The sequence below is a fragment of the Salvelinus fontinalis genome, chromosome 38, assembly GCF_029448725.1.
Source record: "Salvelinus fontinalis isolate EN_2023a chromosome 38, ASM2944872v1, whole genome shotgun sequence".
NCBI lineage: Eukaryota > Metazoa > Chordata > Actinopteri > Salmoniformes > Salmonidae > Salvelinus > Salvelinus fontinalis.
In genome coordinates, this window is record NC_074702.1 from 24,302,081 (window position 1) to 24,317,472 (window position 15,392).

Here is a 15,392-nt window from a genome sequence, read left to right on the forward strand (position 1 = left end):
CAGTACGCGTGCTTAGCCCAGTGCGGGCTATTCCACCTTGCCGCACTGGGAGGGCTAGGTTGGGCATCGAGCTGGATGTCATGAAGCCGGCCCAACGTATCTGGCCTCCAGTACGTCTCCTCGGGCCGGCGTACATGGCACCAGCCTTACAGGTGGTGTCCCCGGTTCGCCTGCATAGCCCAGTGCGGGCTATTCCACCTCGCCGCACTGGCAGGGCTACGGGGACCATTCAACCTTTTAAGGTTGGAGAGGCTCGGTGCTCAAGAGCACGTGTCCTCCTTCACGGTCCGGTATATCCGGCGCCACCTTCCCGCCCCAGCCCAGTACCACCAGTGCCTACACCACGCACCAGGCTTCCAGTGCAGCACCAGAGCCCTGTTCCTCCTCTCCGTACTCGCCCTGAGGTGCGTGCCCTCAGCCCGGTACCTCCAGTTCCGGCACCACGCATCAGGCCTATAGTGCGTCTCAGCCGGCCAGAGTCTGCCGTCTGCCCAGCGGTGCCTGAACTGCCCGTCTGCCCAGCGCCGTCTGAGCCATCCGTCTGCCCAGCGCCGTCTGAGCCATCCGTCTGCCCAGCGCCGTCTGAGCCATCCGTCTGCCCAGCGCCGTCTGAGCCATCCGTCTGCCCAGCGCCGTCTGAGCCATCCGTCTGCCCAGCGCCGTCTGAGCCATCCGTCTGCCCAGCGCCATCTGAGTCATCCGTCTGCCACGAGCCATTAGAGCCGCCCGTCTGTCCCGAGCCAGTAGAGCCGTCCGTCAGTCAGGAGCCGCTAGAGCCGTCCGTCAGTCAGGAGCTGCCAGAGACGTCAGCCAGTCAGGAGCTGCCGGAGACGCCCGCCAGTCAGGAGCTGCCGGAGACGCCCGCCAGTCAGGAGCTGCCGGAGACGCCCGCCAGTCAGGAGCTGCCGGAGACGCCCGCCAGTCAGGAGCTGCCAGAGACGTCAGCCAGTCAGGAGCTGCCGGAGACGCCCGCCAGTCAGGAGCTGCCGGAGACGCCCGCCAGTCAGGAGCTGCCGGAGACGCCCGCCAGTCAGGAGCTGCCAGAGACGCCCGCCAGTCAGGAGCTGCCAGAGACGCCCGCCAGCCAGGACCTGCCAGAGTCCCTCAGCCAGGACCTGCCAGAGTCCCTCAGCCAGGACCTGCCAGAGTCCCTCAGCCAGGACCTGCCAGAGTCCCTCAGCCAGGACCTGCCAGAGTCCCTCAGCCAGGACCTGCCAGAGTCCCTCAGCCAGGACCTGCCAGAGTCCCTCAGCCAGGACCTGCCAGAGTTCCTCAGCCAGGACCTGTCGCCCCTTATCCCGGTGCTGCCCCTTATCCCGATGCTGCCCCTTCATTTAGGTGGGTTTAGTTGGAGGGTGGTCATTGGGCGGGGGATACGGAAGCGGGGAGTGACTATGGTGGGGTGGGGACCTCGCCCAGCGCCAGAGCCGCCACCGTGGACAGACGCCCACCCAGACCCTCCCCTAGACTTTGTGCTGGTGCGCCCGGAGTTCGCACCTTAAGGGGGGGGGTTCTGTCACGTTCCTGACCTGTTTTCCTTTGTTATGTATTTGTTTTAGTTGGTCAGGGCGTGAGTTGGGTGGGTTAGTCTAGGTGTTCTATTTCTATGTGGGGTTTTGTGTTCGGCCTGGTATGATTCTCAATTAGAGACAGGTGTGTATCGTTTGTCTCTGATTGAGAGTCATACAAAGGCAGCCAGGGTTTCACTGGTGTTTTGTGGGTGTTTGTTTCCTGTCACTGTGTTTGTGTTCTGCACCGGATAGGACTGTCTCGACTTTCACATTTGTTGTTTTTGAATTGTTGTAAGTGTTTCACCGTTTATGTTCAATTAAACATGTTGAACACTAACCGCGTTGCATTTTGGTCCTCTCCTTCACCTCAGGAGGAAAGTCGTTACAACAACAGTTAGGCTTTGAGGCATATGTATATGTACTGATGTGTAACTGTCAGTAATGTGTGTAACTGTCAGTAATGTGTGTAGCTGTCAGTAATGTGTGTAACTGTCAGTAATGTGTGTAGCTGTCAGTAATGTGTGTAACTGTCAGTAATGTGTGTAACTGTCAGTAATGTGTGTAGCTGTCAGTAATGTGTGTAACTGTCAGTAATGTGTGTAACTGTCAGTAATGTGTGTAGCTGTCAGTAATGTGTGTAGCTGTCAGTAATGTGTGTAGCTGTCAGTAATGTGTGTAGCTGTCAGTAATGTGTGTAGCTGTCAGTAATGTGTGTAACTGTCAGTAATGTGTGTAACTGTCAGTAATGTGTGTAACTGTCAGTAATGTGTGTAACTGTCAGTAATGTGTGTAACTGTCAGTAATGCGTGTAACTGTCAGTAATGCGTGTAACTGTCAGTAATGCGTGTAACTGTCAGTAATGCGTGTAACTGTCAGTAATGCGTGTAACTGTCAGTAATGCGTGTAACTGTCAGTAATGCGTGTAACTGTCAGTAATGCGTGTAACTGTCAGTAATGCGTGTAGCTGTCAGTAATGTGTGTAGCTGTCAGTAATGTGTGTAGCTGTCAGTAATGTGTGTAGCTGTCAGTAATGTGTGTAGCTGTCAGTAATGTGTGTAGCTGTCAGTAATGTGTGTAGCTGTCAGTAATGTGTGTAGCTGTCAGTAATGTGTGTAGCTGTCAGTAATGTGTGTAATTGTCAGTAATGTGTGTAACTGTCAGTAATGTGTGTAACTGTCAGTAATCTGTGTAACTGTCAGTAATGTGTGTAACTGTCAGTAATCTGTGTAACTGTCAGTAATCTGTGTAACTGTCAGTAATCTGTGTAGCTGTCAGTAGGACCTTTCTTTGGGTCTATTCTTTTCATTTTCAAAGTGTGTAGCTCAGTCCTTGAGCTGTTCTTTTCTATTGATATTCTGTTATATGTCAGGTTTCATGTTTTGTGTGGACCCCAGCAAGAGTAGCTGCTGCTTTCAGCAACAGCTAATGGGAGTCCTAATAAAATACAACAACAAAAATAGTCCTGTGGATGAACACCTGCAAGACCAACAGTCACAGGTCTCTGAGAGCTAATACAAGAACACCTGCCAGGCAACCAACAGTCACAGGTCTCTGAGAGCTAATACATGAACACCTGCCAGGCAACCAACAGTCACAGGTCTCTGAGAGCTAATACATGAACACCTGCCAGGCAACCAACAGTCACAGGTCTCTGAGAGCTAATACATGAACACCTGCCAGGCAACCAACAGTCACAGGTCTCTGAGAGCTAATACATGAACACCTGCCAGGCAACCAACAGTCACAGGTCTCTGAGAGCTAATACATGAACACCCGCCAGACAACCAACAGTCACAGGTCTCTGAGAGCTAATATATCACACCTGACACACATCCTACATCATAACCTCTTTCCTAAAGGACACATTAACAGTCTACTCACAATGTCACCTGGCTCCAAAACAGAAACTCTCTGTAACACTTTACTTAAAGCCCGCAGGTGTAATGCATTATAATGCAGTTATAATGCATAACAAGTCTTGTCATGAGCATGATCTATAATGAACACCTTATAATGTCAGAGTCTCACTCTATAAGGCTGCAGTGTAATTTGAGAGGATTTTAATCCCACAAAAAAGACAGTGCCCTTTTACAAAGCTTTGCTGCGGAAGAATCAGTGTAATTATTCTTCTAACGTGAGAATGTAAGCCAGCGATGTGAAGAGCACTTGAAAGGAAACCACTCCTGCTTTAAGTCTGTCTAAGCCTCTCATCAAACACAAATCTAATGGAAGAAGTCAAATTCTTTCATTTCTCGAACTATTCTACACAACATATCAAGTGGCTCTCAAAGCCGACCGTGAGCTAGCTTTGTCCTTCTTTGAATTCCTTCGCTATAAACACATCGGAGAGACTCTATAAAACATGTGAGATGAAATCCAAACCTTGGACTTTCAACCCCACACATGGATCTAGTCTGGCAGGATGGATCATGGCTAGGGGGAATAGACACGGTGCCTAGGGCTTATGTGGAACTTCACACTTTCCTTCCTTTTACGTTAACATAACCATCCGCTCCATCTCTGACCATGATGTGTGTACTGCTGATACCACACAAACACACAAACACACATCAACTCACCGAAAAACATGCTGCTCTCCATGACTCCTTAGACATAGGGGTCTGTATGTCCTCTCGGATGCCCTGCCAGGTTGTGTGTGTGTGTGTCCATGGGCAGCAGCCTTGGCATGTCTCACACACTCTTTATGCAGGTTTGTGTGAGTGTGTGTGCAGCGCTGGAGTCCGTCTCTCTATCTGCGTGTGTTGTCTGCAGCCGTTACCGTGCACAGCCGGCACCCTCCTCTAACAGTGGTCTGTGTCTCCCTCCTTCGTCTCTCGCTCTCTTTCTCTCCACACACTGCTCTCTCTCTCTCGCTCCCTCTCTCTCTCGACACACTGCTCTCACTACACACTGCTCTCTCTCTCTCCACACACTTCTCTCTCTCTCTCTCTTTCTCTCCACACACCTCTCTCTCTCTCCACACACTTCTCCCTCTCTCCCTCCCTCCTTGCTGGTTCTGCCTGTCTCTCCTCCCCTCCTCCTGTACACTCTCCTCTCTACTCTACTTGAGTGCTGGTCCCTCTGCGTGCTTCTCTTCTCTCCAAGGTGTCAATCTACATTTTCCAGCTACAGCTTCTCTTCTGATCTTTTGCTCCTCTCTCTCTCACTCTCACTCTATCTGGGTTTCTTCTCTGTCCGTCTCTTCTTTGTTAAATGTGTAAATCTCTCCCCGTCGCCTCACACTTTCTATATATCTCTCCCTCTTTATCTCTCCTTTGAATATCTTTCATTCTTTGCTTCTTTCTTTAACTACATATCTTCCTCTGTTCTCTCTTTCTCTGTCTGTTTTCTTCCTCCCTTTATTCTTCTCTTGTTACTCGCTTTTTCTCTGCCTCTCCATCTCTCCCTACCTCTCTCATGCTCTTTCTACCTCTCTCTCATGCTATCTCTACCTCTCTCTCCATCTCTCTATCCATCTCTCTCTACCTCTCTTTCCATCTCTCTCATGCTCTCTCTCTACCTCTCTCTCATGCTCTCTCTCTACCTCTCTCTCATGCTCTCTCTCTACCTCGCTCCATGCTCTCTCTCTACCTTTCTCTCCATGCTCTCTCTCTCTCTCCATGCTCTCTCTCTCTCCATGCTCTCTCTCTCTCTCTCCATGCGCTCTCTCTCCATTCTCTCTCTCTCCATTCTCTCTCTCTCTCTCTCTCGCTCTCTCGCTCTCTCTACCACTCTCTCCATGATCTCTCTACCTCTCTCCATGCTCTCTCCATCTCTCTCCATGTTCTCTCTACTTCTCTCCATCTATCTCCATGCTCTCTTTCACTCTCTATTTCTCTCTCTCTCTCTCTGTCTGTAATCTGACTCCTGGAGCTGGGCTGATATCAGTGCTGTGCTGTTGGTGTGAGCGCCACTGCTCTTCTCTGTCTGGTGGCTCCTCAGGCACAACACAACACAACACAGAACAGCACCATGCACACGGGACAGCCACCGGCCACACAGAGATGGCTGGTCTCTGTTACCCAGAAATATCAAATATCTTTTGTGATGCACAACAAGGGTTCGCCTGTATATATATATACATACAGGCGAACCCTTGTTGTGCATCACAAAAGAGAGTTGAGAGAGATATATATATACAGTGGAGCAAAAAAGTATTTAGTCAGCCACCAATTGTGCAAGTTCTCCCACTTAAAAAGATGAGAGAGGCCTGTAATTTTCATCATAGGTACACTTCAGCTATGACAGACAAAATGAGAAAAAAAATCCAGAAAATCACATTGTAGGATTTTTTTATGAATTTATTTGCAAATTATGGTGGAAAATAAGTATTTGGTCACCTACAAACAAGCAAGATTTCTGGCTCTCACAGACCTGTAACTTCTTCTTTAAGAGGCTCCTCTGTCCTCTACTCGTTACCTGTATTAATGGCACCTGTTTGAACTTGTTATCAGTATAAAAGACACCTGTCCACAACCTCAAACAGTCACACTCCAAACTCCACTATGGCCAAGACCAAAGAGCTGTCAAAGGACACCAGAAACAAAATTGTAAATCTGCACCAGGCTGGGAAGACTGAATCTGCAATAGGTAAGCAGCTTGGATTGAAGAAATCAACTGTGGGAGCAATTATTAGGAAATGGAAGACATACAAGACCACTGATAATCTCCCTCGATCTGGGGCTCCACGCAAGATCTCACCCCGTGGGGTCAAAATGATCACAAGAACGGTGAGCAAAAATCCCAGAACCACACGGGGGGACCTAGAGAATGACCTGCAGAGAGCTGGGACCAAAGTAACAAAGCCTACCATCAGTAACACACTACGCCGCCAGGGACTCAAATCCTGCAGTGCCAGACGTGTCCCCCTGCTTAAGCCAGTACATGTCCAGGCCCGTCTGAAGTTTGCTAGAGAGCATTTGGATGATCCAGAAGAAGATTGGGAGAATGTCATATGGTCAGATGAAACCAAAATATAACTTTTTGGTAAAAACTCAACTCGTCGTGTTTGGAGGACAAAGAATGCTGAGTTGCATCCAAAGAACACCATACCTACTGTGAAGCATGGGGGTGGAAACATCATGCTTTGGGGCTGTTTTTCTGCAAAGGGACCAGGACGACTGATCCGTGTAAAGGACAGAATGAATGGGGCCATGTATCGTGAGATTTTGAGTGAAAACCTCCTTCCATCAGCAAGGGCATTGAAGATGAAACGTGGCTGGGTCTTTCAGCATGACAATGATCCCAAACACACCGCCCGGGCAACGAAGGAGTGCCTTCGTAAGAAGCATTTCAAGGTCCTGGAGTGGCCTAGCCAGTCTCCAGATCTCAACCCCATAGAAAATCTTTGGAGGGAGTTGAAAGTCCGTGTTGCCCAGCAACAACCCCAAAACATCACTGCTCCAGAGGAGATCTGCATGGAGGAATGGGCCAAAATACCAGCAACAGTGTGTGAAAACCTTGTGAAGGCTTACAGAAAACGTTTGACCTCTGTCATTGCCAACAAAGGGTATATAACAAAGTATTGAGAAACTTTTGTTATTGACCAAATACTTATTTTCCACCATAATTTGCAAATAAATTCATAAAAAATCCTACAATGTGATTTTCTGGATTTTTTTTCTCATTTTGTCTGTCATACAGGCCTCTCTCATCTTTTTAAGTGGGAGAACTTGCACAATTGGTGGCTGACTAAATACTTTTTTGCCCCACTGTGTATATGTGTGTGTGTGTGTGTCAGCATCCACCCACTTAACCTCCACCGCCCTTGGCTCTGTTTTCACACAATCACTTTGATTGGTTCACTGTAATGCCTCTGAAGGTCAGACAGCAGCATTGACCGCTCCAAAGTCTGGCCACCGCTATTGACTACAAATGAGACAGTCCTGATCAGAGTGATGTCTGTCCACACACACCGCGAGATAGCGAGCCCAGCCATTAGTGACATCATAACTGTCTCCTCAGGACCCAAAAAGAAATCAATGTTCTCAAGTGTTGCGATTCCTCTCCTCCTATCCCCTCAGGCTCAGCTATGGCGGCCATCTCGGGCCGCACAGATGTTTTCAATTAATCCTGAATTCCCATTCTGTCTCGCCCAACCCCCGAGCCCACTTCCAGTATACACGTTTATTCCATATCTGAAACGGCAGCCTCTCTCTCTCTCTCTCTCTCTCTCTCTCTCTCTCTCTCTCTCTCTCTCTCTCTCTCTCTCTCTCTCTCTCTCTCTCTCTCTCTCTCTCTCTCTCTCTCTCTCTCTCTCTCTCTCTCTCTCTCTCTCTCTCTCTCTCTCTCTCTCACTGGTGGCTGGGCGAATGTGTTTTTAACCTTGACTTGCAGGTGTCAGTGGCGGGATGGTGCATTATTTGTCACCATGAATAGCGGTTAAAGCAGCGATGCAGCCCGGAGGAGCACCACATGCAAGAGCAGCCTAGGCTACTTCATTAATCTTGCTGTCACTTCCATGATGCTTTCCATTAGTTATATGGCTATCTGATCAACAGGCAGACTCCCCGGCTTTTCAAAGCCTTTAAACTGCTATCTGGGAAAGAGCCAGGCGAGAGAGAGAGACGCACATGAACAAATACTATAGTTTACTATAGAATACTACAGTATTTACTATAGAATTCTATAGTAAACGGTAGTAAGTATACTGTAGAATACTATACTACACACTGTAGTATCCCTCAATCCTGTGTAGTACTTACTATAGAATGTTGTAGTACACAGTAGAAACCTACAGTAATGTCTGCAAAACACTACAGTCCGCATGTCACATTCCTGACCTGTTTTCTGTTGTTTTGTATGTGTGTGATGGTCAGGGCGTGAGTTTTGGGTGGGCAGTCTATGTTTTCTGTTTCTATGTTGGTTTTGGGTTGCCTGGTATGGCTCTTAATTAGAGGCAGGTGTTTTGCGTTTTCCTCTAATTGAGAGTCATATTAAGGTAGGGTGTTCTCACTGTTTGTTTGTGGGTGATTGTCGTCTGTGTCTGCGCACCACACGGGACTGTAGCGTTTGTTCGTTCGTTTGTTATAGTCTGTACCTGTTCCTTCGTGCTTCGTGTTTTATGTAAGTACTCTCGTTCAGGTCTGTCTATTTCGTTTTGTTGTTTTGTAAATTTATCAAGTGTTCTTCGTGTGTTTAGTTTCGTCTGGTTAATAAAGTATTATTATGTATTCACAACCCGCTGCATGTTGGTCGAATCACTACTCCTCCTCTTCGTATGAAGAGGAGGAGGAACAACGTTACAGAATCACCCACCAAACCCAGATCAAGCAGCGGGTTAACGGATAGCAACGACAGCAGCAGCGCAAGAAGGAGGAATGGACTTGGGAGGATGTTTTGGACGGGAAAGGTTGCTACACATGGGAGGAGATCCTGGCTGGAAGGGATCGCCTCCCATGGGAACAGCTGGAGGCACTGAGGAGAGCAGAGGCAACCGGAGAAGGGAACCGGAGTTATGAGGGGACGCGTCTAGCACGGAAGCCCGAAAAGCCCGTGAGTACCACCCAAAAATTTCTTGGGGGGGGCTAAGAGGTAGTGGGCCGAGGGCAGGTAGGAGACCTGCGCCCACTTCCAAGGCTAACCGTGGAGAGCGGGAGTACGGGCAGACACCATGTTACGCAGTAGAGCGCACGGTGTCTCCTGTACGGGTGCATAGCCCAGTGCGGGTTATTCCACCTCCCCGCACTGGTAGGGCTAGATTGGGCATTGAGCCAAATGTCATGAGGCCGGCCCTACATATCTGGCCACCAGTACGTCTCCTTGTGCCGGCTTACATGGCACCAGCCTTACGCATGGTGTCCCCGGTTCGCCAACACAGCCCAGTGCGGGTTATTCCACCTCCCCGCACTGGACAGGCTACGGGGAGCATGCAACCAGGTAAGGTTGGGCAGGCTCAGTGCTCAAGGGAGCCAGTACGCCTACACGGTCCGGTATTTCCGGCGCTACCTCCTCGCCCCAGCCCAGTACCACCAGTGCCTACACCACGCACCAGGCTTCCAGTGCGTTTTAAGAGCCCTGTTCCTCCTCCACGCACTCTCCCTATGGTGCGTGTCTCCAGCCCAGTGCCTCCAGTTCCGGCACCACGCACTAAGCCATCTGTGCGTCTCCAGAGCCCTGTACGCACTGTTCCTTCTCCCCGCACTCGCCCTGAGGTGCGTGCCCTCAGCCCGGTACCTCCAGTTCCGGTACCACGCACCAGGCCTATAGTGCGCTTCGAGAGGTCAGTGTGCCCTGTTCCTGCTCCCCGCACTAGCCTTGAGGTGCGTGCCGTCATCCCGGTACCTCCAGTTCCGGCACCACGCACCAGGCCTACTGTGCGCCTCAGCAGGGCAGAGTCGGCCGTCTGCCCAACGCCTTCTGCACTGCCTGTCTGCCCAGCGCCGTCTGAGCCATCTGTCTGTCCAGCGCCGTCTGAGCCATCTGTCTGTCCAGCGCCGTCTGAGCCATCTGTCTGTCCAGCGCCGTCTGAGCCATCTGTCTGTCCAGCGCCGTCTGAGCCATCTATCTGCCCAGCGCCGTCTGAGCCATCTGTCTGCCCAGCGCCTTCTGAGCCATCCGTCTGCCCAGCGCCTTCTGAGCCATCCGTCTGCCCAGCGCCTTCTGAGCCATCCGTCTGCCCAGCGCCTTCTGAGCCATCCGTCTGCCCAGCGCCTTCTGAGCCATCCGTCTGCCCAGCGCCTTCTGAGCCATCCGTCTGCACAGCGCCTTCTGAGCCATCCGTCTGCCACGAGCCATTAGAGCCGCCCGTCTGTCCCGAGCCATTAGAGCCGTCCGTCAGTCAGGAGCTGCCAGAGCCGCCAGCCCGGACCTGCCAGAGTCCCTCAGCCCGGACCTGCCAGAGTCCCTCAGCCCGGACCTGCCAGAGTCCCTCAGCCAGGACCTGCCAGAGTCCCTCAGCCAGGACCTGCCAGAGTCCCTCAGCCAGGACCTGCCAGAGTCCCTCAGCCAGGACCTGCCAGAGTCCCTCAGCCAGGACCTGCCAGAGTCCCTCAGCCAGGACCTGCCGCCCCTTATCCCGGTGCCGCCCCTTATCCCGGTGCTGCCCCTTATCCCGGTGCTGCCCCTTATCCCGGTGCTGGCCCTTATCCCGGTGCTGCCCCTTCATTTAGGTGGTTTTAGTTGGAGGGTGGTCATTGGGAGGGAAATACAGAAGCGGAGAGTGACTATGGTGGTGTGGGGACAGCGTCCGGAGCCTGAGCCACCACCGTGGTCAGATGCCCACCCAAACCCTCCCCTGGACTTTGTGCTGGTGCGCCCGGCGTTCGCGCCTTGAGGGGGGGGGTTCTGTCACGTTCCTGACCTGTTTTCTGTTGTTTTGTATGTGTGTGATGGTCAGGGCGTGAGTTTTGGGTGGGCAGTCTATGTTTTCTGTTTCTATGTTGGTTTTGGGTTGCCTGGTATGGCTCTTAATTAGAGGCAGGTGTTTTGCGTTTTCCTCTAATTGAGAGTCATATTAAGGTAGGGTGTTCTCACTGTTTGTTTGTGGGTGATTGTCGTCTGTGTCTGTGTCTGCGCACCACACGGGACTGTAGCGTTTGTTCGTTCGTTTGTTATAGTCTGTACCTGTTCCTTCGTGCTTCGTGTTTTATGTAAGTACTCTCGTTCAGGTCTGTCTATTTCGTTTTGTTGTTTTGTAAATTTATCAAGTGTTCTTCGTGTGTTTAGTTTCGTCTGGTTAATAAAGTATTATTATGTATTCACAACCCGCTGCATGTTGGTCGAATCACTACTCCTCCTCTTCGTATGAAGAGGAGGAGGAACAACGTTACACCGCAAAAACACTACACTTTAACCATAGTAAATACTAAAGTATTTAATTTGCATATACCCTGCCCATTCCTCTCCTACATGCCAAGTATACAACATTATTGTCTTCCCTACAATTTATAGAAAGAGCAGAAGCTCTGAACTATCCGATCAGATCCCAGTCCCATCTACCTACAGGTTATAGAAAGAGCAGAAGCTCTGAACTATCAGATCAGACCCCAGTCCCATCTACCTACAGGTTATAGAAAGAGCAGAAGCTCTGAACTATCCGATTAGACCCCAGTCCCACCTACCTACAGGTTATAGAAAGAGCAGAAGCTCTGAACTATCAGATCAGACCCCAGTCCCATCTACCTACAGGTTATAGAAAGAGCAGAAGCTCTGAACTATCCGATCAGACCCCAGTCCTACCTACCTACAGGTTATAGAAAGAGCAGAAGCTCTGAACTGTCCATTCAGACCCCAGTCCCATCTACCTACAGGTTATAGAAAGAGCAGAAGCTCTGAACTATCCAATCAGACCCCAGTCCCATCTACCTACAGGTTATACAAAGAGCAGAAGCTCTGAACTATCAGATCAGACCCAAGTCCCACCTGCCTACAGGTTATAGAAAGAGCAGAAGCTCTGAACTATCAGATCAGACCCAAGTCCCACCTGCCTACAGGTTATATAAAGAGCAGAAGCTCTGAACTATCAGATCAGACCCCAGTCCCACCTACCTACAGGTTATAGAAAATTAGCTCTCTTAGTATTTCTCCATTGGTTTCCTGAAGAAGAAAGCCTCCACTATTCTATGTCAAAGATAATAAAACAGAAACACTATAGAAAATACTACAGTAATGTCCGCAAAAACACTACAGTAAATACTACTGTAAAGTACAGTCCACAAAAACACTACAGTACATTTAAAAAAAAAAGTAATTTAGCACACACTCTTATCCAGAGCGACTTACAGGAGTAAATAAGTGCCTTGCTCAAGGGCACATCGACAGATGTTTCACCTAGTCTGCAAAAACACCACTGTGGATGCTATAGTATTTATACCATATTATAAACTGGTTGGGTTGAGCTCTGAATGTTGATTGGCTGAAAGCCATGGTATATCAGACCATATACCACAGGTATGGCAAAAACATACTTTTTACTGGTCTAATTACGTTGGTAACCGGGCCTTATTGCTTAAGTACACTATTGTATTTTTTTCATGTGGGGAGAAAGAAAGCGAGAGCAAGAGTGAAAGCGAGAGCTGAAAGGGGCATTGTGGTTCGATGCAGGTGTCGTGACCTTAAACCAACTCACATATAGATATAGATGTGTGCAGACGAGGGGGTGGCAGAGTTGCATTAAGACTATGGTATCACGGAACCGGGAGGAGTTGGGGGGGAGGGGGGGGGGGGGGCGGTGACCAGGGATGTTCTCTTGATAAGTGCATGAATTAGACCATTTTCCTGTCCTGCTAAGCATTCAAAATGTAATGAGTACTTTTGGGTGTCAGGGGAAATTATTTTCTTTAAGAATGTAGTGAAGTAAAAATATAAATAGTAAAGTAAAGTACAGATACACCCAAAAATATTCAAGTAGTACTGTAAAGTCTTTTTACTTAAGTACTTTACTGTCATGCCCTGATCTGTTTCACCTGTTCCTGTTATTGTCTCCACCCCCTTCAGGTGTCGCTTATTTTCCCCAGTGTATTTATCCCTGTGTTTCCTGTCTTTCTGTGTCAGTTCATCTTATATGTGGCCATGTTTTCCCGTTCTCCTGCTTTTTGCATTCTCCTTTTTCTAGTCCTCCCGGTTTTGACCCTTGCCTGTTTCTGGACTGCCTGACCATTCTGCCTGCCTTTACCACGAGCCTGTCTGCCACTCTGTACCTCCTGGACTCTGATCTGGTTTTGACCTTTTTGCCTGTCCATGACCATTCTCTTGCCTACCCCTTTGGATTAATAAACATTGTAAGACTCCAACCATCTGCCTCCTGTGTCTGCATCTGGGTCTCCCCTTGTGCCTTTATACTTTACGCCACTGCATTTTGATAAACAAATTGAATAAGTGAATAAACCCACCAGAGAGAAATGCCCTTCAGGCATGTCATTCTGGTTCTGTCCTTTATTAGGCCATACTATTCGGTACTCAAGCCCTAGTCTCAGCGTTAGTCAAACCCCAAAATTCTCTGAAAACAATGTATGCAAGGCATCGTGTGAATATTCATAGATGTTGTCTATACTGACAAACTTGGTGCAATGCAAGATTTTGTAATATGCTGTTGGAACTGTGTTGTGGGTACAGAGTCGAACTGTCATGACAACCGTAGAAGAAGTAGAAACAGTACTAGGTCAAACTCTTTCAAGAACATGAGTCATTTAAAGACAGAAAATATCATAACCACAGCACTGGAAACTTAACACCATCGGCCATGTTAACTTAACCACACGCTCGGTAGGTAAACTACGTATTACGCTGATGATAGTTGACAGTTACAGATAGTTTATGAAATGAAACATTACATGCAAACAGTACCATAAATTGTGTGTAATCCCTCCATGTGTGAGGACGGCGATTTGGCCCACTTCCCTCCTGCAGTGGCTTCTGGGAGTAAAACTTGGGTTCCCACCATTTCCTCAGCATGTGTTTTACATCATCAGGTCAATAGTGTACAGCAGGGAGATACCATTCATATACCTAGAGGGTAGAACGCTCGCAAAGTAACATTTCTAACCACCTACAAATATGCAGAAACACCTTTTACATGATAGAGATGGTTTGGCCCCTATATGCTCCATATTTTCTATTTGAGTCTCAGCCAAGCCCAACAGCAGTAGGAGGCCATTTAAACAAAACTGGCGCACAACATATTTAAACTATTTTTCTAATCATATTTTAGCAATCTGCTTCGGTTATCAATCAATGAATTTATCATCCAGTAATTTATTTTCTCAGCAGTGAAGAACAAAGCAACCACATCACGGTCCCATCATCTGCACCACGTGTGTGCACTATAGCTCTGTACCCAGTTGGGTGATTTGAAGCACATCACTTTGTTGGGATAAAGTACCCTGATGGACATAGTTAGATAGAGTTTGGGGAAAGTACCCTCATCCACCCACTCCTCACTTTATCACTGAACATCACAGAGCCAACAGAATACAGGCAAGACAGGCTCCGGCATTCAAACCAATTCCATATTCTTTAATGTACTTGTTTTCTCTCCCTATCTCCGTCCCCCTCTTTCTCTCTCTATTTTTCCTTTATTCTCTCCTTTATCTGCTTTTACAGCTTGTAAGAAGAGCAGTTGGAAGGAAAGGAGGGAAGTATTGATCTCCGGAGTACAGAGAATTACTGCAGTCTAACACACATTGGTGTCAACACATTGGTGTCAAGAGCTTATCGCGCCACTAAAAGCAACATCCCCTCAGACAAATGTTTCCCACTACAAATAGATCTGACTGGTTTGAATCCAAGGAAAACTCGATAAATAGAGAGAGAAATGGAAATGAATAGACGGTGGGAGTGATGTTGTCAAGGGAATACACAGAGGGGAAAGGCATGATTATGTGTGCAGAAAAGAATAAGACGCAGTGCATTCGGAAAGTATTCAGACCCCTTCCCTTTTTCCAGATTTTGTTACATTACAGCTTTATTTTAAATTGATTAAATAAAAACATTTTCACAATCTACACACAATACCCCATAATGATAAAGCGAAAACAGATTTTCAGAAATGTTTGCAAATTAATTCAGACCCTTTGCTATGAGCCTCGAAATTGAACTCAGGTGCATCCTGTTTCCATTGATCATCCTATAGATGATTGGAGTCCACCTGTGGTAAATTCAATTGATTGGACATGATTTGGAAATACACACACCTGTCTATATGAGGTCCTACAGTTGACAGTGCATGGCAGAGCAAAAACCAAGCCACGAGGTCGATGAAATTGTCTGTAGAGCTCAGAGACAGGATTGTGTCGAGGCACAGATCTGGGGAAAGGTACCATAAAAATGTCTGCAGCATTGAAGGTTCCCAAGAACACAGTGGCCTCCATCATTCTTAAATGGAAGAAGGTTGGAACCACAAAGACTATTCCTAGAGCTGGCCGCCCGAGCCAAACCGAGCAA

The 15,392-nt window shown here is 48.3% G+C and overlaps 1 protein-coding gene across 2 annotated transcripts in view; it reads right to left on the reverse strand.

Annotated features, from left to right (window-relative positions):
- The window catches only part of LOC129837433 (zinc finger protein 385D-like), a 47,193-nt gene extending 42,448 nt beyond the window's left edge, over window positions 1-4,745 (reverse strand). Inside the window, exon 1 of one of the 2 annotated variants that reach the window (XM_055903583.1) lies at window positions 4,091-4,745. Coding sequence is in view for 1 of the 2 variants with exons in the window: in XM_055903584.1 (XP_055759559.1) it covers window positions 4,091-4,112 (22 nt within the window). In the remaining variant the exon portion in view is untranslated. The remainder of the gene's footprint in view (window positions 1-4,090) is intronic. The other variant, XM_055903584.1, reaches the window with a different exon arrangement.
- Between the last annotated feature and the right edge of the window lie 10,647 nt (window positions 4,746-15,392).